Source organism: Sander vitreus, chromosome 2, assembly GCF_031162955.1.
Source record: "Sander vitreus isolate 19-12246 chromosome 2, sanVit1, whole genome shotgun sequence".
Lineage (NCBI taxonomy): Eukaryota > Metazoa > Chordata > Actinopteri > Perciformes > Percidae > Sander > Sander vitreus.
Window position 1 is genome coordinate 27,699,520 of NC_135856.1, and position 24,212 is coordinate 27,723,731.

Here is a 24,212-nt window from a genome sequence, read left to right on the forward strand (position 1 = left end):
TTTGGTTGTATACATTTTGAAAGCGGTCTTCTGACTGTGCAGGGTCATTATTGTGCAGGGTGACATGGCATTATGTGTGTCACTGTGAACTAGAAACAGAGAGATGGTAAAAACAGCTGAGGTCAGTACTTTGGAAAGAGCGGTGGGATGGACACCAGAGGGAGACCCAGAGTAACATTCAAGCCACCGCAGCTACTATGTCAATCCAAACCTCGAATAAACCTAAAAGTACAGTTTGATAACGGTTTCCTCTTCATACTGGTGAGTGAAAATGACCTGGTTTCAAAATTACAGCTTGCTCTAGAGCCTCTACATACAACATTTAAAGTTAATTGTTGGTCAAAGTTGTGTTTTCTTTGTTGGAGGATGAGTTGAGAGAGCTGTTGTTGTTTTATTACAGCGACTAAGTCAGTTGGAAATGCTGTTTTTGCTTTATGGGGATGTGGGTGTGAACAGCGAAGCAACACAAACAGGTTAAGTAAAGTGTTGACTCTTCAGTGTGTGTTAATGTGTTTGTGCCCCTGAGCTATTAGTGTCTTTACTTTGTTATTTTCATACAGGCCTTCCAGTGATGTAATGGGTCCTGCTGGCCCCTACCTCTCCCATTCAAAAGGCCATTTGACTGAAAAACGAGAATACGGTAAATCTTAAAAGTGCCGTTTCCGTCCTAAATATGCTTTTAAACGAAAGTTTGACCCGGGTACATTTACAAAAAGACCCTAGGTTGCATTTTGGCGAGAGTTGTGTGTGAGAGTGAGTGTAGGAACAAAGTTTGCATTATCCAAATTGAAGGCAGCCTCTGTAACCACTCATTAAAGGTAGAGCTGTGGAGCATCCTGTGGGATTTGAAGCAATGTTTTTTTTGTGTGGCATTTTTAGGCCTATATTTGACAGGACAGCTGAAGACATGAAAGGGGAAAGAGAGGGGGAATGACATGCAGCAAAGGGCCGCGTGTTGCAGTCGAACCCGGGCCCGCTGCGTCGAGGAGTAAACCTCTATATATGGGCGCCCGCTCTACCAACTGAGCTATCTGGAAGCATTTTGCTCATATGGGGAACCTTCAAACCACAAGGCTGGTAATATTAAATTATTTTCCTGTTCCAACAATCCAACAATGTGATAATCCGCCTCTCTATGCTTTTAGCTTCATCCTTTAGAGTACTGAATCCAAGTTGATTGTGCAGCTGCATGTTAATGATACACACACACACACACACACACACACACACACACACACACACACACACACACACACACACAAATGATGTGTTGCATTAGTTTCTCTTTTTCTGTGTCCCACTCCTCTGACTGACTCACTGAGTTTGGCAGAGGCTGAGATGAGATCACTGGAACAGCCTCGAAGCTGCCAGGCATAATGAAATGTGTGAAACAGCTCAGTCAAGATCAATTGAGTTTGTTTTAAAATGGAAAGGTAGAAAAGCTACAAAATAATTTGAGAACTTGTTATTCACTGGTAGATGAAAAACAGCATTTTCTCAGCATATAAAACGATCATTCAAATCAAGCAACAAATCCCAGCCTCAGAAACTAGAAGTCTTTGGAAATATGGTCAAAATGCCCAATATTATAAAATGTCAGCATGTTTCTGATGAACAGCAGAAATCCCCCTCACTGTGTTTTTACTGTTATAGTCTTCCTCAAGACAAAATTAGATTCTTAGCAGATAGATCTTGATCTTGAACTGACTTCAAAGTATGTGTGTTATTATTTGAAGACATATCCAAGAAATAAAAGGAAATTTTAGTTATATTTTTTTCTTCAACTATTGAAGCCATTCATTTCTTAAATAGACTCCCATTCTTACCACCAAGGGTGAACATGCCTTCAGTGTTCTTAAATGAAGATACTTGATGCAAGCAATGGAGACAATTTAGCCAGATAATCATATTTAATTTAGTTTCAATTCATCCATTCAGCCTGACATTTAGGGTTATTTTATTTAGCCTTAACCAATCACATGATGTCATTTTCAGTTGACGCAGAAGATGTGGCTAAAGCAGTTGTCAGAAGCAGTTGCTTTTTTCACATTGATCAAAGAAGTCTGTAAATTTACAGTCACTGTTTATCAGGAATGCAGCTAAGTAGCTAGTTAGCTATGCAGGACGATAACGCTCCCGTTCTTAATCCTGACATTCTGAGATCTACTACGATTGGTTGACTGTTTCTGGGCCAGTCAGGAAACACGCTAAAAACAATTAGCAGACAGGTCGCTGAATTGTGCAAACTTAAAGGGGTGATAGAATGCAAAACCGATTTTACCTCATCATAGTTGAATAATGAAGTTCGGTGGGTAAATAGGACATACATAGAAGCTCAAAATCCCATTGATACCCATTTACTATGCAAATCTCACATTTTGAAACTGCTGCTGAAAACGGGCGAATCTGAACAAAGCTAAAAGTTGACGTCAGCATCCCAACTCCTAGTCTGTGTCACGCCCCAACATTTGCATAGGCTACACCACTGACCTGAGGTCAGCTTAGTCTTCTGAATCTAGCTAGGTCATGCAGATCTCCAGAGGTCCGCTATTGAATTACTAAATTCACTTCTGAGACTTTTTTATGCGAGAAATCAGCTACGTAGAGGTCAAATATGGGCCGTTTTACGAAAATTGATGGCTAATTGCAAATTTTGTCCGACTGTGTGTCGCAGTTCAGCAGGAGCTCAGCAGGCTACGTGACAGCGGCCGGTGCTGCCTCGCCGCCCTGCTTGTCCTACTTCATGGACTCTGGCTTGCTGTGAGCTAGCTGGATCTCCGTCACGAAGGGAAGCCCGCGGCGCTCCATACCCGCGCAAAGTCACCGGTTCTGGGTTACTGGACTACAAAATGCCTAGGCCCTGATGGAGCTCCAGGGCTTGCAGCTAGCCGCGATCTTTACCCATAGGATTGAAGGGACAGTAGCAGCTAACGAAATCCCTAATGTTCACAAAAATGCATTAAATTGAAATCGGAGACCATTGTTAGCTTTATAAGACCTTGGGGTAGATGTTATATAAGTGGCGTGATGAAATTCAAACTGTAAATATACTCTAATTATGCTAAAAGTGAAGCTAACTAGCCGCGATCTGTACACATAGGATTGAAGGGACAGTAGCAGCTAACGAAATCCCTAGCTAATGTTCACAAAAATGCATTAAATTGAAATCGGACACCATTGTTCGCACTGGTCTGGTCTTGGTCTTGTCTCGATGTCGATCCACTCTGGTCTTGGTGATGTCTTGGTTTAGGTGGTCTTGACTACAACACTTGTACACAGTGTGCAGCCATGATGCAGTATTGGCTTCATTCAGAAGCTCAGTGTTTACTCTCTTCTGAAGGTAAAGCTTTATTCAATTACAAATTCAAAATGTGATATATGTGATATAAATGATCTGGTTCTGCTGGGCCACTCAGGGATTGCTTCTGGGCTGCCAATTGAATAGGCCGACTTTAGGTGATCTTTTCTAGTAACTGTAGAAAGCTTTATAGAGTTCATCTTATCACACAGACAGCAGTGCAGTGATTGAGACCTAGGCCTCTGAAATCACATGGGCCCTCAGAGGTCTTCATCTTTATCTTTTCATCTTTTTTGAGAAAAAAAGGAAATGAGTTTCACCTCATTCTTATGTCAAGAGACTATGAAGGAATTACAACATACTGCGTTAAGGTGTGTGTGTGTGTGTGTGTGTGTGCGCGCGCATGTGCGTGCGTGCGCATCTCAAGGAATGTGCATATATATATATATATATATATATATTAGGGCTGTCAGCATTAATGCGTTAATCCCGATGCGATTAAGGGCCGAGCATAACGAGTTAATTTTTTTTAATCGCATGCCACCATTTATTAATTTATTTTACACTTCACTGGGCTTGGCGTCGTGCCTAACAGGCTACTATTTTTACTATTTTACTACTACCTTTGCTGCACCTTTACTTATTATCAAGCTGCCATACTTCCTCGTAACACATCCTGCTGCTGCAGGCTGCAGGCATGATGGAGAACTACAGCAGCAACACAACTCTGAATGGAGCTTTTTATTTTCCAAAACTCCCGGACGGGTCGAAAGCCACATGCACATTGTGTAAAGCCGAATTAAAATATCACCGAAGCACGTCAAGCTTGAGCTACCACCTACGAGCTAATTAACGTGACTCAGGTTGATGCTAGTGGGCTCAGGCAAAGCACTATTTTGGAGAGTGCTACTCGCTGACCTGTTGATGTAACCAAATCCAAAAACATTTACTACAGCTCTTGCAAAATGGGTGGCAACTAACTGCAGACCTGTCAGCATGGTAGAAGACTCGCGTCTTAAAGACTACGGTTGGCATGTTCTGATCCGTCTCATTGTTGTCGAGGAGGACGGTAGTTTCACCACACACAGCCTGTACGACACAGAGAAAGCAGCCACATTGGAACAGCTGCAAGGTGCTGCAAACGCTGTCTCATTAACCGGGGATCACTGGACGTCAGTGAGTAATCAAAATTATTTTGGAGTTACTGCACACTATATTGACTCTGGTAAGGATAGGGATTTTTAGTTTATTAGTTAGGTACTTGGAGGAATTGTGCAATAATGACAATTTGATTTCCAATTAAGATACACTGGTAAGAATTGCTTTCCATTAATCATGTGATAAAACATGTGATTAATCGCGATTAACTATAGAAATTCAGCGATAAAAAAAAAAAATGAATCGTTTGACAGCCCGTTTTGACAGCCCTATATATATATATATATATGCCCTTTCTGTCATACTTGTATTACCTTATACTTGATAATCAGACAATCTAATAATCTATTTCATCTCTAATATTTTGCCTCTGATTTTCCCTCTCTTACCTTTTTTGTTTTGCTCTGTCTTTCTAATAAACAGTGAGTCAGCAGCATGCTGACTCACCCCTTCCTTACACACACACACACACACTCAGAAAGATCGCTTTGGCTTTAACTCTATTGGCTGTGAAGGCGACCCATAACTGCCACCCCTTTTTTCTTTTTCTTCCATTTGTTAGATCACCATACGTCAGCCAGTACTTGCTTGCATACTCCTGATGCTGCACATGCTCGCTGCACTGCAGTGAGCCAGCATTTACTTCAGACAGACAGAGAGAAAGAGAGTGAGGAAGGTAGAATGGACATGAATGGATGAGACAGACTGAGCAAAGAATGCACGTGATGGGAGGAGAGGAAGTGGTCAGGGAGAGTAAAGGAGGGAGGGGGAAGAGATGATGTTAAAACTGACAGACAATCTGGCTAAATCGCCCCTCCTCAACTTCGCTCACGTGTGCGCACACACCCATAAACACACGGAGGAGCTGTGTCGCTCACACACATCCTGTCGTCTTCTGTTTGCCTCGTTGCTGCTACATGGAGGGACGCATCATTTCATGTCAGAGCTGACATGAAGGCAGGTTTGGAGGGATTTTAGTTCCTTCTTTACTCACATGGAGCCAGTGTTTCTGTATATGTACTAGAGTGGGTGACGCCTGTTGATCGGCCTATAGATGCAGCACAGTAAGTGTTCCCATTAATGATGCTGTGAGCCAAACCTTTAGAATAACTGGTTTTGTATTTTGATTATAACTATTTTCTCTTGGCGTCATTATATGCAAAAAGGTGAAATTCCAGTCATCAAGTATGAATTTCTCCAGTTATATTTGCCTTTTTCATGTGTACCCTCTGCTGCGTGTTAAATGACTGCTCAATCCAGCAGGAATTATTCCGCTTAGCTGGTGCAGATCTGATTATGTAAGACTGGAGTGATGTGAGGCTGCTGCAACCTTGTGCACCGTTAGCACAGGGCTGCATCTGTTGTGGCTGTCTGCAGGATTTAGGAATTTGACTTTTATAATCCATGCCATATTTGATGCTCTGTTAATCTGTTTAATCCAGCCCATGAATATATAAGAGAGAGATTAAGAGAAAAAAGAAGAGAGGGAGCGCATACACCGTACAAAGAAGTACAGTCCCCGAGGGTTTCCTCTCAGCAGCAGAAGTGGCCTGTTTCTGTGCCTGTCTTGAATGTGAAGAGACAATAAAAGCACTGACACACTTTCTGTGTCCGAGTTAGCTGCCAGATAACGTTAAAGTGAAGTCCGACATTAAAGTAAAGGAAGCAGTAAACAGATGTTTTGGATACTGGAGAGCAAGTTCTCCACAATTAAGAAGAATCATGTTTATTTTCTGTAGGTTCAGTGTTCTGTCTCTCGCAGATGAGTGCTGAACACCTAGTGCCTTGCTTTCAATTTTATAATCAAATATTTAACAAGTACCTTTTATGACAAACACCCAGCCAGAGCTGCAGCTCTCATTCAAGCTCCCGCTCTTTTTGCGACTGCGCTGCCAAGCAACAATTACTTTTTCTCACCCAATACCAATTTTGATACCTGAACAGTATCTTCTGAAATCGAGTACTGATCCAATACCAATGCACGTGTTCCTCCTGAATCTAAAATCTGTATATACCTCATGATTGTGACAGCCAGTCATGAGTGAATGACTGCGTCTGACAGCTGAAACTCTGAATTAAATAATGATATCATCTACAAAGAAACTGTGTCTAATTTGGATCTGTCACATCTGGCAGATACCTGATCATCTTCTCATCAGTACAGGTGCTAATACAGATCCTCGGGGCACAAATGTGCAAATTTGTAGTAAAACTAAATGAGTTACCATAAACAGGCTGACACATGACTCTGGGGTTTTTGATGCCCTGGGGCAGTTGCCTGCTTTGCCTGGTTTGTAATCCAGCCGTACATTTGGTTTGAATTCTCGCAACTGGATGTGAGCAACCTGAGGCATGCATGGATATATTGTAGAAACTAGATACCAGACTCAAAGATGGCCTTTTATCTGCTCTAGGGAAGTTTTGATATAAACCTCAATGTCCCTCCATCCAAAATTCATAAAAGAGTAATAATTGACCTTCTTTGCAGTTGGAGGTGAGGTTTTATAGACGTCTCTTTTATAATGGTGGTCTATGGGGAACAAGAGGTTACCGTGGAAGCACTTTGGGGGTCATGAGCCAAAAAGGTTGGGAACAACTGTTCTACTGCATTCTCTGTCAGAAGAGCTCCATCTCTGGACTCACTGGACGTAGCCGTAGTTTCAGTCTGAACTTTCAAGTCTCTAGAAGTCCTTAAAGTGCTCAGAGGAATGGAAATTTGAACATCTACAGACCACAAGGTCTTTTTTTAGTGGCTATTTCCAAAGGTCAAGAAATATTGCGGATTCTGTCCTGGTCGTGGAACAACGGACCAGAGCTTCACTCTGGCAAGGATCCTGGAGGGAGCCTGGGAGTATGCCCAACCGGTCTACATGTGTTTTGTGGATTTGCAAAAGGCGTATGACTGGGTCCCCCGGGAGATACTGTGGGAGGTGCTGCGGGAGTATGGGGTCCCTTCTCAGGGTCATCCAATCTCTGTACGACCAAAGCGAGAGCTGTGTCCGGGTTCTCGGCAGTAAGTCGGACTCTTTTCAGGTGAGGGTTGGCCTCCGCCAGGGCTGCGCTTTGTCACCAATCCTGTTTGTAGTATTTATGAACAGGATATCGAGGCGTAGTCGGGGTGGAGATGGGTTGCAGTTCGGTGGGCTGGGGATCTCTTCGCTGCATTTGCAGATGATGTGGTCCTGATGGCATCATCGGCCTGTGACCTTCAGCACTCACTGGATCGGTTCGGAGCCGAGTGTGAATTGGCTGGGATGAGGATCAGCACCTCTAAATCGGAGGCCATGGTTCTCAGCAGGAAACCGATGGAGTGCCTTCTCCAGGTAGGGAATGAGTCCTTACCCCAAGTGAAGGAGTTCAAGTACCTTGGGGTCTTGTTCGCAAGTGAGGGGACAATGGAGCGGGAGATTGGTCGGAGAATCGGCGCAGCGGGTGCGGTATTACATTCTATTTATCTCACCGTTGTGATGAAAAGAGAGCTGAGCCAGAAGGCAAAGCTCTCAATCTACCGGTCAGTTTTCGTTCCTACCCTCACCTATGGTCATGAAGGCTGGATCATGACCGAAAAAACAAGATCCAGGGTACAAGCGGCCAAAATGGGTTTCCTCAGGAGGGTGGCTGGCGTCTCCCTTAGAGATAGCTCAGTCATCCGTGAGGAGCTTGGTAGAGTAGAGCCGCTGCTCCTTCGCGTCGAAAGGAGCCAGTTGAGGTGGTTCGGGCATCTGGTAAGGATGCCCCCTGGGTGCCTCCCTAGGGAGGTGTTGCAGGCACGTAGAGCTGGGAGGAGGCCTCGGGGAAGACCCAGGACTAGGTGGAGGGATTATGTCTCCAACCTGGCCTGGGAACGTCTCGGGATCCCCCAGTCGGAGCTGGTTAATGTGGCTCGGGAAAGGGAAGTTTGGGATCCCCTGCTGGAGCTGCTACCCCCGCGACCCGATACCGGATAACCGGACGAAGATGGATGGATGGATGAAGAAATAACTTTCAATTTCTTGTTTTTTTTAATTGGAGCTAGAGATTTAAAACTTGCATCTACAGTGATGCACATGTTTTAAATACTAAATTAGATTAGATTAGATTAGATCAGATAGACTTTATTGATCCCAAATTGGGAAATTTCAGTGCCACAGCAGCAAATATAAGACACACAGCACACATACAGAATATACAAGAAATTATAAATAGGATAGATTACAAGTTAGAATACAAGAGTTAGTTGGCGCTTTTGCAAACATTTGATGTTGAAGCCATGAGCACAGTTTGACCTCCCTCTTCACAACCTCTCAGATGAGGTATCTGTATCCTAGGCTGTTAGTCCCACTGAATCAGTGAGTAAAGTGTCTATATGTAGGCTAAATCCAATCCGATTTTAATAAAGCAGATTTAAAAACAACAGTTGACCAAAGTGCTGTACAATCAAAGATGACAAAACAAAAAACCCAAAGTAAAACACAAAGACCAGTTTAAAAGACAAAATGACAGTAGTATAGAAAGGCAACTATCATAGTGTGTTAAAAGCCTTGAGCCTTGATCTTGTGACCACAAGGAGTGCCTGATCAGCTGAGCTGAGTGACCATGGGGGGGGCGTATGGTTGTAAAAGGTTGGAGAGGTTGGAGCTAGCGCATTTAATGATTTTGTATGTTAATCATAAAATCAATCCCCTAAAACGTACAGGGAGCCAGGGCGGGGAGTATTTCAGTATGGGGGAAATGTGCTCTCACCTGCGTGGTTCTGTTGAATGACGAGCTGCAGCGTTCTGGACCAACTGCAAGCGTGCGAGGGAGGCCTGGTCTACACCAACATAAAGGACATTACTGTAGTCAAGTCGGGTCGAGATAAAAGCATATATAACTCTTTCAAAATATCGAAAAGACAAAGTGAAAAAAATAAGTATATCCAACTGAGGAAAAGGAAGATCATCTAGAAGTTGGTTTTGTCTTGGAGTAGATGTTTACAGTCTAATTTAAATACTTCTGTGTTTATGAGTGTTCAATTACATTTTATTTATATTGTCAAATCACAACTGGAGTTATCTCAGGACACTAGGGATAGAGTAGGTCTAGACCACACGCTATAATTTACAAAAACCCAACAATTTGAAGCCTGTGGCCACAGCAGCTGATTTGTGTTTCTGTTTGTGCATTTGGCATTTCCTCTCCTTCAGTGAGAGGATGGAAGGAAGAAGGCATTTTGCTTTAAACTTTGATCTTTACCACCTACAGATTTCCACTCGCCTCCATGGGTCATCACTGTGTTTGATCATACTTTGTCTTCTTTTTGCTTTGTCCTCACTTGTCTCGTCCTCCCTCTGTTTCTCTCTGCAGGGTGCTGGGTAAGAGGAAGAGGGACTCCTATGTCAGAGTTTTAGGATGGCCAGTGAAGGCTCCACTATTCCCAGCCCTGTGGTCCGCCAGATTGACAAGCAGTTCTTGATCTGCAGCATATGTCTGGACCGCTACGAAAACCCCAAAGTACTGCCTTGCCTACACACCTTCTGTGAGAGGTGAGTGTTGCTTTAGAATAGAGATTACATGTTTTAATCCTGTGAAGTATGTATACTGGACAGGGAATATGTGTGTCTGATGTTTAAATGTGAAAAAAAGGAGTGAAAAAAGTGGCCAAATAACTAACTCAAATTCAGATGTATGATTTGCATGTTTTCTGCGAAAAAGAGATGATGCATGACAGTAAGTGCTTTTCTTAATGAGAGTATTGTTTTACATCTCTGCTGTTAACTTGGGTGTGTTGGTGCCATCCTCTCTGACAACTAGCCTTTGTTTCTGACACAAAAGAGAAACTGTGAACTGTGCCTGTCTGTCCCTTATACTCTGGTTGCTTCTGGAGAGTCTGTAAACTGTCAGATTGAACAATACAGCAATTTCTCTTCTGGTATACTGTATGTATTTCACACATACATGCCTGTGGTATAAGGGAACTTTTCTGAAGTGGTTGGAGGAAAATAGAATACAATACCTCACATTTTAGTTATTTAGATCCAAACAGATTCCATTTGTTGCGAAGTTAAAGTTGAGAGTATTTAAATGAATGTATAAAGTGTAATATAACGTTAAGTCCTCTATGACAGAAAAGCATTATTGCACTGACCTGAAGCTTCCTCTTATATAGGCTACTGTGAAAGTTTTTTTTTGCCCTTTTATTGCCTTTATTTGATAGGACAGATTAAGGCAGGAAAGTGGGAGAGAGAGGGGGATGAGATGCACCAAAGGGCCATGGGTCGGAATCAAACCCATGGCCACTGAGGTGAGGACTGAGCCTTGGTACATGTGGTGCACGCTCTACCAGATGAGCTATGAAGGCGCCCCATCCTCTTATATTTCTGACCACATCCAATATGATGAAGATGTTGATATGCATTTGTGACCACACTGGTCATTAATGTGATGTTGCTGTACATTGAGTTTATGAAGTACAATAATCCATGCAATCCTTCAGTCCAATACAACGGCACTCTAATAGATCTGTGAAGGTTATAATGGTGGTGGTGGTGGTGTTACATTATATATATATATATATATATATATATATATATATATATACATAAACAAATTTTTTCTCAATGTAACCCACACAACACCACCCACGCCTTTCTCCAGACTGTTTCTTTCACATAACATTTTACAGGATGCTCCCACTCTTTAATATCCCCCCCTCTGTTCTCCTCCTCCAGGTGCCTGCAGAATTACATCCCGGCCCACAGCCTCACACTGTCGTGCCCCGTGTGCCGCCAGACCTCGATCCTGCCGGAGAAGGGTGTGGCGGCATTGCAGAATAACTTCTTCATCACCAACCTGATGGACGTGCTGCAGCGGGCGCCCGACAGCTGCAGCCAGGAGGCCGCCGCTCTCAACAACATCGCCACTGTGGCTACCGGCCAACTGCTCTCCTGCCCCAACCATGGAGGCAACGTAAGTCAGCGAGTCGTACACACTGTCGGTTTCTCTGCCTGTTTCTGTGTTTTCATTTTTACCTCCTCTCTCTCACACTCACACAAAAATTACATAGACCTTAACATAGGGCGTTTTCACACCTAAAAGTCCGGACCAAGGTTCATGTTTTTGTTACATTGTATATATTTGATCCAGTAAGTCTTGGTTTCACACTGCAGTTATGCAAGCACACTAAAGATCTATACGTGATAAAACTACGTCCTGCCGTCATCACATACGTGAGCTGTGTCTCCAGATACTTATAATTGATTAGTTTGTAGATGGGCTTCCCCGTCCTCTCGTATCCTCACTCTGTGTCTGAGTTTTTTCAACTGACTGCTGCTCTCCCCTACTGCTGCGGCTCTTTGTACATTTACGAGGCCTACCACATAACAAGTAAACTGCTGATTTATATTCTGCTCTGATAGCTGACAGCTGTCTGCACACTCTCTCTCTCACGTAGGCTACAAACTAAGCACTGAGCTGTTCCTTAAAGGAGCTTCCCCGGTCTTATAACACCAAGATAGCCTGCCAGAGCTTCCTGTAATTGGTCCGAAAGTCCGAACCATCCAAAAAGTGTTTTCATACTGCAAACGAACCGAACCACGGTTCAGTTTGGTCCGGACCAAGACCACCTCTTTTGATCGGACCAAAATTTGTTCTTTTGATCCGGACCATGTTTCGAGGCACCTTTCTCACCTGCAATTTTGGTTCGGACCAAACTGAAAAGTCTGAAAGTCCGGACCAAATGAGGTAGGTGTGAAAACGCCCATAGTCTCGCTGGCCAGACCTATCTCCACAGCGCTGCGGAGTAAGGTCTGGCCCCTCCACACATACACTCCTGGATAGGAGAAAAAATAACGCTCTGGGATGTTTGCATTTCTTCAAACCAATCACAATTGTCTTGGGTGTTGCTAAGCTCCGGACGCAGCGACGGTGGCTCTGCAAATTGGTCTCGAGAAGGAACTTGTTCTGGTGGAACATGTGCACCCCGCAAAAGAAAACGCCACATACAATATAAAATGAAGTTAACTGTTCACACAATACAGTAACATAAATGTAACTAATAAATTAGCTGGATACATGGTTAAACGTAATTTGCTCTTACCAGTGTATCACCTCGTGTATTTTGTCCATTGCAAATCCCCGCCAATCTGCCCCAAAATGCCCCAGTTAAATAGTAAATGTTGTAAACATATTCCTTGTAAACCTTTACAATCATTCCCAGAAAGAAGCAAGCAGGCCTGCCTTGTTGCACGAGCCAAATTCTCTTCGAAACTTGCCATTTTCAGCGAACAGCTTGCTAGCTCGAAGTTTGTTGATGTTTCCCGAAACCAACAGAGTTTTGCAAGGCGAGGGACATCCGGCGGAATATCTGGCAGTGATGGATGTTCTGGCGATTACTCAGTAAATGAATTGCCGTTGATTCAGACTTACCTTAACATGAAGTTCAGACCTATAAGCAACCACATTTGAACATCCAGCTGTTGTTTGTCTAGTGTTTATAGGCTTTTTTTTTTTTTTTAGCAGAACATGAATTGTTATCCATCTTCTATGGCTGGAAGTTAGTTTAAACACACTTATACAGCATTTACTTGTGTGCAGCGTTCATAATGAATAATTATTGCCTAACAAATCTGATTAAGACCTGATAATGGACAGCTTAGATGTCAAGTTCATTGACCACTGGTTCAGGTCAATTGTTTTTTTATTAGAAATTATAAATATTAACAAGATTAAGAGTGTACATCTAGCTAGCGGCTCTGTTAGACTACACATGGGCACAAGTGGTGCTTATAGCTAAATGCTAACAGCATGCTAAGATGCTCACAACGACAATGCTAACATGCTGATGTTAAGCAGGTATAATGTTTACCATGTTCACCATTTTAGTTTAGTGTGTAAGTATGCTAATATTTGCTAATTAGCACTAAACACAAAGTACAGCTGAGGCTGATGAGAATGTCATCAGTTTTGCATGTATTTGGTCATAAAACCAAAGTTTTGGACACATTACAAATTTGATATTCATCTTGTGGGGAACATGGATGTGTGTACCAAATTTCATGGCAAATCCATCCCGTTGGTGCTGAGACATTTCACTCTCTGAACCAAAAATGTTAACCTGCTGGTGGCGCCAGAGAAAAAAAGTCAGGCAATCAACAAAGTCAGTAGGCTTCATCCTCTGGGGAACATGAATGTCTGTTCATGGCAGTGGTGGAAGAAGTATTCAGATCCTTTACTTAAGTAAAAGTACTAATACCGCACTGTAGAATACTTTGTTACAAGTAAAAGTCTTGCATTGAAAGTGTTACTTTAGTAAAATGATGTAAGTATCATCAGGAAAATATATTTTCCTGATGATACTTACATCATTTTACTTAAAACTAAAGTAAAATGTTAGGATTTTTCTGCATTGAGTACTTTTACTTTTAATACTTAATTGTAAAAGTACTCAACGCAGAAAAATCCTCACATTTTAGAAACTGGAAACGATCCAAACTGTTCTTTGTTTAATCGGCTAATCATTTCAGATGTACTTGTAAGCTTATATATTGTTGTGTAGTTAAATTTATAATAAAACATCGTCTTTTATTGACTACATGTGTTTGTGTGCAAAAATCTTAATTTGTAAAGTAAGTAGTAACTAAAGTTGTAAGATGAATGTAGTGGAGTAAAAAGTACAATATTTTCCTCTGAAATGTAGTGGAGTAGAAGTGGAAAGTGGCATGAAAAGAAAAGACTCAAGTAAAGTACAGGTACCTCAAATTTGTACTTAAGAAGAGTACTTGAGTAAATGCACTTAGTTACATTCACCAACGTCAGCCACGCTGCAAATGTGGCTAAGAAATGTTGTACTTAGCCTCAACCCCATATTTAAGTCAAATCTCTACCTTTTCCTGTTGCTTAGGTCATGGAGTTTTACTGTCCGCCTTGTGAGACGGCCATGTGTCAGGAGTGTACGAGTGGCGAACATGGAGAACACCCAACTGTGCCTCTTAAAGACGTAGTGGAACAACACAAGGCCTCATTACAGGACCAGTTAGACGCTGTCAAGAAGAGGTACAACAGCAGCATTATGTAGACTTCATACTACACTACATACTGTATGCATATTACTCCGAAATAACAGCCGTGATGGCACAAATTAAACCAACACTTTTCCTTTTTTATGTGCACACTCTGTCGTGTGACTGTTGAGTCATTATATTAAAAATGTCTCCTCATTCCTCCGGTCCCTCTGTGGCTCGCAGGTTGCCAGAGATCGACTCAGCCCTGCAGACGCTGTCAGAGATCCTGCAGCAGCTGACCAATCAAAAGAGCTCCATCGAGGACGGCATCCATACTACCTTTGATGAGTTGCAGAAGACTCTGAATGTCCGCAAGAGCGTTTTACTGATGGAGCTGGAGGTCAACTACGGCCTCAAGCAGAAGGTGAAGTAACACGGTCTGAAACAAAGTACTCTAATTCAGCTGACGCGTGCAGAGTGTAGTTTATGTGTTTATGTGCTCGGATGTTTGGTTTAGACTTTGTCACAATAAAGATAAGTGATGTTTGAGTTTTTAGTAATCAGCGTAAAGTATATAATGGTCATTATCTGCCTCTTAAAGGGGCTGTATTAACTGGAGGCTCTGATTTATTCGTATGATGAGGTTTTGGAGTGAATAACAAAAGGAAATGATACAGAAAGACAAAATGAACATTGACCTAATTATGATCTATTTTCGGAAAGCATTAAACCTATGACAGGCTACTCGTCAGGTTGTTTTTGCTGATCTGTGTCAGGGGCTCAGCTGGTCTGATCGGCGATTAACAGGCAGAACGAGGGGGGCCAGGGAGCTGGGGCACCACCCCAATCCAGACAATCATTCACCCAAGTCTTGTTAGTAGCCTGCCACCGGCCCCTCAGGGAGCTCACATGATTTGCTAATGATTTACAATTCACTGGGTTGTGTGCAGTCAAAACACTGGAGCCCAGGGGAAAGTCAGATATATGACTTTCAGCTGTGTTGTTGCTGGTAGCTAGATGGAGCCAGTGTACTGTATGTGCACACTTTGGGTGTGTCATGTGCAGCGAGGGAACACCGTACAGCTCTGCTCTTCATGCAACACTTTATCCTCTTCGTCTGAAGCTTAATCTCTATTCTTACAGTATGTACGTTAGTTTTCAGAGCTCCAGATTGTGAATTGGTATGAAGAGACAGTAGAGATAGTAGAGGGGGAAACATTTGACTCCAGGGATAAATGACTTAATGGCCTCTCTTGTTGGAGAAGAAGAGGAGGGTGATGGTCAGATGCGGGTGAGTCTGTCTACTTTAATGAGTGTGGTGATGTCCCATTAATAACAAGGAACAGTGGAAATTTGCTTAAACTGCATTAGTACTTCTTTTTATACCACGCAAAGTATAGCATACTGATAGATTTCATCATCTTAATGTATTGTGTGTTAGCTTATGATTAGCCAAAATGAACAACACTTTCTTGTTACAAAAACATCCTTAAGTAATGCATGACTTGTGATGATTTAATGCATGAATTACTGCAGCATGTATCATTAATTCCTTTTGTTCAGCATTAAGAAATTAGCAATTCATTTTGAGCGTACGTGTTTAGTTAACACTTAATGGATCATCAGATAATGCGTTACTTGATGCAGGTAAACTATACCAGTAACAGTAATGTCATGGACAAATCTCTGCAAGTCAACACAGGATGGCGAAAACAGATATTCATCTGTTTTCATTGTAGATCACTGCGTATGTCTAAAAGCTGTACGTTTTAGAATCACAAGAATGTATGTTTATGCCAACATGCCCCAAATGAGCTAAGAACCCACCCCTTTAATGGTGACAAGTCATGCGGTAAGCTTTATTTTTATACAGTTGTTGATCTCATAGGGGAATTCTGATTTCACTTGCCCTCCGTACTGGATCTGTCTGCTTTTACTGCACTTATTTGGTCCATGTGGAAGGACTGTCTCTCTAACCACAATGTTATCCTGCTGCCCCCTGGTGTGTGTACTAGGTGCTTCAAGCCCAGCTGGATACCCTGCTGCAGGGCCAGGATGGCATCAACAGCAGCTGTAACTTCACAGAGCAGGCCCTGAGCCACGGCACCGAGGCCGAGGTACTGCTGGTGAAGAAGCAGATGAGCGAGCGTCTCATTGAGCTGGCCAGCCAGGAGCTTCCTCTGCAGCCCGGAGAGAACGACCAGCTGGACTTCATCGTCGAGACGGAAGGACTAAAGAAATCCATCCACAACCTGGGCACCATTGTAACCACTAACGCGGTGGCCTCTGAGACTGTGGCGACAGGCGAAGGGTTACGCCACTGTGTGGTGGGTGTCCCCACTTCCATCACCATAACCACTAAAGACAAAGATGGAGAGCTGTGTAAGATGGGCAACGCAGTCATCACTGCTGAAATGTCCTCACCTGATGGTAGCAAAGGTGAAGGGGAGATACTGGACAACAAGAACGGCACTTACGAGTACCTGTTCGCAGCTCCTAAAGAGGGGACTTTTAATTTATCGCTGCGTTTATATGACCAACATATCAAAGGAAGCCCCTTTAAGATAAAGACCACCAAATCCATAGATGTGTCGGCAAGTTCAGACAGCATCAAGAAGAGGCTGAAGTCTCCGGGCAGTGGTCACATCAAACAGAAGGCTATCAAGAGGCCGGCCAGTATGTACAGCACAGGGAGGAGGAAGGAGAACCCCATCGAGGACGACCTTATCTTCAGAATCGGTAAGAACGCTGTAGCAGCCCAGCAGACCAGCTGCACTTAACGCCAAATATGCACTCACATATGTCTAAAATCTTTTTTTAAAAACATGACATCAAACATGTTTGCCAAAACTTACTAATCTTGTTTTCACTTTATCAGTGCCAAAAGTAAAGTCAAAATATTAATCAATAACTTGTTTTGACAATTCATTATTCATTTAAGTCATTAGTCAGGGAAAAATGCCAAACATTTTTGGATTGGCTGCCTTTCTCTGTTTTATATCATTGTAAATTGAAAATCTTTGGGTTTTGGACTCTTGGTCAGACAAAATGAGCAATTTGAAGACGTAATCTTTTCCACCATTTTCTGCTATTTTGTAGATTTCAGAAATCATTCGTAAAAATAATTGAAATATTACTTGATTATACAAATCATTTGTTGCAGCTTTACACTATACACTATTTCAGTAATAAATACATGTTTTTAATAGCCTTTACAGTACAAGTTTGACATTAACAGACTCAATGCAAGCCAGATTTAGTGTATTGTTATTACAGTACTAACTAACTAAAAGATGCTAGTGCCAAAATGGAGCCAGTATTCTCTTGAATTGCAAAGTGTCCCCTCTTTACATGATTAACTTGATAAAACTACATTTAAAATATAAGCTTGACTTTAAGTTCTAAACCAACAAGTCACATTTTCAGTCTGATGAATGAACGAATGAAGTGAACAATTTTATTTTTAAGCCTGTCATTTACATGACCAATAGATCGACCACAGACAGGTTTGAACAGCTTATACAGATAGTGTCAAAAGAGATATCCAGCAATTTAAATAAATGCATCCATACAGTCTCACCTAAATGCCAGTATAAACAGGTCTAGGCACCAATTCATTCTACCCTGATTCAGTTCATGAAAATATTTTAGTTTGTAATCCATATAAAGTATGAGGTTTTTATTTACCATAAGTCTACTAATGTATTTCATGTTTTTTTCAGGTACAAAAGGAAGAAACAAAGGGGAGTTCACTAATCTGCAAGGAGTGGCTGCCTCAACTGTGGGAAAGGTGCTGATAGCAGACAGCAACAACCAGTGTGTCCAGGTGAAAACAACTTCCTGTGCTGAAGATGCTGCCCTCAACCAGATAGACAGTATGTTACGGGGTGTGGGGAGAGGTCATTGGTGGAGCACTGTAACTTCTCATTGTTCAGTTACCTTGAACAGTGCTGCCTATGCACTTTGCCATCTCCATGGAAATACACTGTGTATATAGTATGCCTTTGTAGGCTACTGAAGACCCAAATGATGCATTTAAGTTCTCTGTTATTATTTTAACTTTAAAGGAGCAATATGTAATTTGGTTTTATTTGATTTGATTTAACCTTTATTTATACAGGTAATCTCATTGAGACACAGGGTCTTATTCTCAAGAGAGACTTGTTAGGGACAATACACAACATCAGTTACCGACTAGTCTATATCCACGACCTTCCACTTCCAGGATTGCCCCGTTGCCGCCAGAAATTCTGGCATATGTCCTTTTTTTCGACCGGATGTCTGTTTTTTTGTGTTGGAATTTTAAACTCCGGTGGATTTCTGAGGACTATGGTTAACTGCTCCTCAGATCTCTGCAGGGTAAATCCAGACAGCTAGCTAGACTATCTGTCCAATCTGAGTTTTCTGTTGAACGACTAAAACAACCTTTGAACATACACGTTCCACCAAAACAAGTTCCTTCCTGAGGCTATTTTCCGGAGGCACCGGGGCTCCCTGCAGCGCTTAGCACCGCCCAAGACGATTGTGATTGGTTTCAAGAAATGCCAATAAACCAGAGCACGTTTCTCTCCCATCCCGGAATGCTGTGCGGACTAGCCAGACCTTCCTCCGCAGCTCGGCAGTGTGTGAAGGAAGGTCTGGCAATGCAAGACAACAAGACAAACAGATTACAACAGTATACACACTATTTACTATATACAATATTTAAATGAAAGTGCCAAGTAGACTTAAAACACTAAAGTACTAAAAGCAAGAACAAGACTCCAAAGATGTTTTTTCCAGTAGCCTTAAAATGAGTTTAAAATCCCCTAGTGGAATCAAGCTGGACAGTTTTAGATCCTGCTGCAGTGTATTCCAGTTTGAGGGGGCAGAAAAAGAGAAAGCCTTTTTGCCAAGCTCTGTACGAACTGATGGGACCTTACTGTCAGTTACGGTATTAAATCAAAAAATGAGATATTAAGGAAACATGCTAAGTTGAAATACTGCCTTCTCTGAAAACAATGCTAACGCCAGTATGTTGTCCTTTGACATTTCCATTGCGGTGCGGAATGTCTGTTTTTGTTTTGGTCTGTGTGTTGTTGTCAACTGCCAACTTTTTAAAACCCGAGTTGCCAGATGTGAAAGATATGATATATGTGTTTTGCAGATTTTCTCCAATGATGGCCAGTTTAAAAGTCGTTTTGGCGTGCGGGGCAGGACTCCGGGTCAACTGCAGCGGCCGACGGGAGTTGCCATCCACCCAAATGGTGACATCATCATTGCAGACTACGACAACAAATGGGTCAGCATCTTTTCAAGTGAAGGCAAGTTTAAGGTAAGTCAGGATTTAATGTTTGATCTTTATTTGATACTAAGACTGTTAGTATCAAAGTATCAAGAGCAAATGAACTACGTTTGATCTTAACTGTGCACCCCTCACCACCATATTAGTGTTTTGCCAAAGGGAACACAATAATGGCCAGGATATTACCACAGATGTTGCTGCCATAAATACTGGAATCAAATGTTACTGTATATTGTCCCTTCAAACCCCCCTCTACCTTTTACAATGATGGACTTTTTGCAATTACACTTTTTCAATGGTACAAATAGAAAAACAGGTGCTTTATTGTAGATGTCACACTCTGATTAACATCTGTTAGTCATTTGCAATTTTCACACCTCGTTCGCCAATTTCTAGAGGTTTACAGAGATGCACAGGTGCAGATTTTCACTTCCCTTTTGAGTCTATTTCAGAAATGTTAATACTGAATCAAACAGTGCAGATTTTACATTGAAGTTCTTCTTCAGCACTTCTAGCCTTGTGCATTGGATAGTTTGATAGAACTTGTATTATTTTCTTACTTATAGTTACAGCAGGGCTTTAATAGCAAAATGTAAAATACTGCCATGTTCCATTTAGGTCAGCCTGTGGTTTATTCACTGAATGCAGCCCTTCTCTCAACCACTGTCCATCTGTAGTGTGTGTATATTTGTGGGATGGTTAATTTTGCAGCCTGTTTAACTTCAAGTCAAAACAGTTTTTTAAAGAGACTCCTGTGAGCATAAAGCGTGATTTATGGTTCTGCGGAGGCTGCATGCAGAGCTTTCGCCGTAGCCTATGTAAGTAGCCTGAAGTTTATACTTGTGCATTGGTGTGTGCGTCGATCTCTTTAGGAGAATAGCAGGGCCGGCATGTGTGTGTGGGGAGTGTGTGGTTGAGCGAGTGAGAGAGTGACGGTGATTAGCTTCGGCGTGAGTGCCGACTCTAGAGTCATAGTGAGAGAAACAAAGTGTCTCCCCTGTGTTTTTTGACCACGGTGGAAAATCTGTAGCAGGAAAAGTTAACCCTCTCCTTGATTTCATGTTGTTTATGGAGAGAGAAAACCAGGAAATGAGTCGGGGGGGAAATGCAATGCTACCAAGCAATGGCCGAGCGATGTGGGTTGCCACGACGTGTAGTTACATTTTTTGAGAGGTGCAGTCAGGCTACGGCGTAGGGTCCGGCGTAGGGTCCGGCATAGGGTCCGTGTCTCCGCGTACCTACGTACGTAGCTACGCCGTAGTTTTAACGCAGAAGCATAGATCAGGCTTTATGCCAGACAAACACTCACTCTTAACTATATGTGAAACAAACTGGTGTTAATATACATATACATATACATTTACTTTGACCATACTCCCTGAAGTTCACTATCATGAACTATGTGATTAGAAACTTCTAACAGAAATGTCAAATCCACGACTTCTCCAGAACAAGATTGGCTCGGGGAAGCTGATGGGCCCTAAAGGCGTGTCAGTGGACAGGAACGGCCACATCATCGTGGTCGACAACAAGGCCTGCTGCGTCTTCATCTTTCAGATCAACGGCAAGCTGGTCACCAAGTTTGGGAACCGTGGCAACGGTGACAGGCAGTTTGCAGGTACACTCAATGGTAATATGTGCACTGCCCCCCTTACAGTCTTTCTCAAACCAGCTCACACCTGCATGTGGAATGAAGACGAATGCCAAACCAGGAACCATAAAGAACCCATCATCCTTTGACTTCGGAGTTTGTTTGTTTTTTAATAAATAGATTAGACAGGAGCCAAAGGACACATCATTTCTCACTGATATCAGTTAAAAAAAACATAGGATAGCCCTAAATGGTCATTACATTATTTACTCAACTGTCCCCAAAACAGCATGTAGCAGCACGGATCATGGTATTATAAGTTTGAACAATCTTGTTTTGTCATTAAATTCATTTGGCTACTTATTCATTTGCATGTCCTCAAAAAAACAAACATTTGTCATGAGGTTGTTTTCTAAACCAAACAGTTTGATTTTGATTAAACGGCACATATCTGAGACTTTGTTGTCTGTGTCCTTAAGGGCCTCACTTTGCTGCTGTCAACAACAACAACGAAATCATTGTGACAGATTTCCACAACCACTCAGTCAAGGTACGGGCAATATCAGACTGGTGGAAGTGTATTACACGTATACAAAGTCTAATATTATGAAATAATGATGACTAGTCCAGATTTTAGTACTAGAAATGATGACTTGTTTTTTTTGTATGATATACTTTTAACAGTGGTGTAGTCTACTCTTTTTTTTTGGGGGGGGCATATCATGGTGGGGGGTCTGAGTGTCCTCTCCCAGGGAGGTTTTTAGCAACGACTTAATTTCCTGTATTCGGATACACTTTTATGCACCAATTTACGGTGGAAATACTTTTATTTAGCCTATGCGAAGAAGAAAAACACAGATGACAATTCAAAATATATAAAAAATATAATGGAAAGTATGTTGTTGCGTGTCATTGGGCATTTTTAAGTGGGTATATGGAAATCCTGTAGCTTTCTTAGTGGGTATACTGCGTAAATCTGCGTATCACGTAGACTACACCACTGACTTTTTAGACTTTTTCTCCTCTATTGAAAAGTCTTGTTTTTCCCTTCTAAACTATTCTTTAGTTGATGCATTTAGTATATTGATAACTGTGTTGGCAAACAATGGCTCACTGGTAAGATTATTGTCTCCATGCTATTACTCCCTTAAAAAAATTGTAGGTGTTCAACACAGAGGGAGAATTCTTACTGAAGTTTGGTTCTAACGGTGAGGGCAACGGCCAGTTCAATGCCCCCACTGGAGTGGCAGTGGATGTCAATGGAAACATCATAGTAGCAGACTGGGGCAACAGCAGGATACAGGTCAGTTAAAAGAAAATCCAAGCAGAAGCAGACTTTTACCCCTGCTGCATTTAACATTTAGACAGGATTTCAGTATATGTCAATTATTTGGTGTTCTTTTTTTTTTTTTTTAAGATTATTTATTGGGGCTTTACCGCCTTTAATTTTTGACAGGACAGCTAGGTGAGAAAGGATTCAAACAGTGGACCTCTGCGTCGAGGCATAAACCTCTCAGCATATGTGCGCCTGCTCAACCACTGAGCCAGCCCGGCCACTATTTGGCGTTCTTAACATTTCCTTGCCACACTATACTCAACGAGACAATGCATATAGACGCAAATTCAAATAAACAGAACAATGACTTTATTCTCTCCCCCCCCGTCTATCAGGTGTTTGATGGCAGTGGTTCGTTCCTGTCCTACATCAACACATCAGCAGACCCGCTGTACGGCCCGCAGGGACTGGCTCTCACCTCTGACGGACATGTTGTGGTTGCAGATTCTGGCAACCACTGCTTTAAAGTCTACCGCTACCTGCAGTAGCCCTTATTTCTCAACGCACAAAACTGTACAGTGTATATACACACACCTCACACACATGCACTCATTAGTTGGCAGATTTGCACTCACCCATTCATCCTTGAATCATGCTGTCGTCGTGCCATCTGTGTGACTGTGATATTCTGTCTGACCTCCTAAGCTGAAGAAACTACAGAGAGAATGACTTGTGGTTTGAATGAAGTGAGAGGATCTATGATATTCACTGCTTTTTTCCCTTGTTATAACGTTGGTCGAGTTAGCGTTATCAGCTGGTTAGCTTAGTGCAGGCGCTAATGGATCCAAGTTTGTATCTCGTAAATTACCCCACTAATAAATGCCCGGAATGATATCAAACTTCTACAGTAGTACAAATAGTTTCTGTACTTATAAAACGAGGCATTAGAAAGTTTGTAACTACACCAGAAGTATATTTAAATAACACTTGCCTGATGGATATATCTCTCGGCTGCTGCGATACTACTGCGATAGCGCAGTAGTATCCATCAGGCAAGTGTTATTTAAATATACTTCTGGTGTAGTTACAAAGGTTATAATGCCTTGTTTTATAAGTACAGAAACTATTTGTACTACTGTAGAAGTTTGGTATCATTCCGGGCATTATTAGTGGGGTACTTTACGAGATACAAACGTGGATCCATTAGCGCCTGCACTAAGCTAACCAGCTGATAACGCTAACTCGACCAACGTTGTAACAAGGGAAAACATCTTATGGGGGGTTTGGCTCGAGGTCAAGGTGCAAAGCAGCCTAGAGTGAAATTACTCCGAACCATCACTTTAATTACACTGATTTGAAAAGGAAAACTTAAACATTGTACATATGTATGATTTGCTGTGATATGGCAGAAAAACTGGAAAAAAAAATAATGCTATTGCACTTGTTCCTAAAATACTGGTTGGACACTGTGTTAAGTTAGATTGAAATTGAAGTAGACTTCTTAGTCGCCTGAAGAATAATAGGATTTCTATTTATAGTTCCAGTGACTGCAGCTTCCTGTTAAATGCTCGGAGTCCTCACATTTTGCCTGTTCTCTATAACGTAAAAATATTCCACCTACCTAGTAGCAGGGTGTTTTAGAGCAT

General features: G+C 42.0%; 1 protein-coding gene across 7 annotated transcripts in view; it reads left to right on the plus strand.

The window, feature by feature from the left end:
• LOC144526301 (tripartite motif-containing protein 2) overlaps positions 1-23,412 on the plus strand; it is a 34,964-nt gene extending 11,552 nt beyond the window's left edge. For 3 of the 7 annotated variants that reach the window (XM_078263732.1, XM_078263688.1, XM_078263716.1), the window contains exons 2-12: positions 9,782-9,960; positions 11,146-11,383; positions 14,316-14,467; positions 14,659-14,839; positions 16,431-17,154; positions 18,138-18,241; positions 19,562-19,729; positions 21,149-21,329; positions 21,770-21,840; positions 22,453-22,593; positions 22,962-23,412. In XM_078263732.1, the coding sequence (XP_078119858.1) occupies positions 9,827-9,960; positions 11,146-11,383; positions 14,316-14,467; positions 14,659-14,839; positions 16,431-17,154; positions 18,138-18,241; positions 19,562-19,729; positions 21,149-21,329; positions 21,770-21,840; positions 22,453-22,593; positions 22,962-23,114 (2,247 nt within the window). In that variant the 5' untranslated portion in view covers positions 9,782-9,826 and the 3' untranslated portion in view covers positions 23,115-23,412. Of the gene's footprint in view, positions 1-560; positions 641-879; positions 1,078-9,781; positions 9,961-11,145; positions 11,384-14,315; positions 14,468-14,658; positions 14,840-16,430; positions 17,155-18,137; positions 18,242-19,561; positions 19,730-21,148; positions 21,330-21,769; positions 21,841-22,452; positions 22,594-22,961 lie in introns of all 7 variants that reach the window. The other 4 variants (XM_078263724.1, XM_078263699.1, XM_078263707.1 and 1 more) reach the window with 3 other exon arrangements.
• The last annotated feature ends 800 nt before the right edge of the window (positions 23,413-24,212 follow it).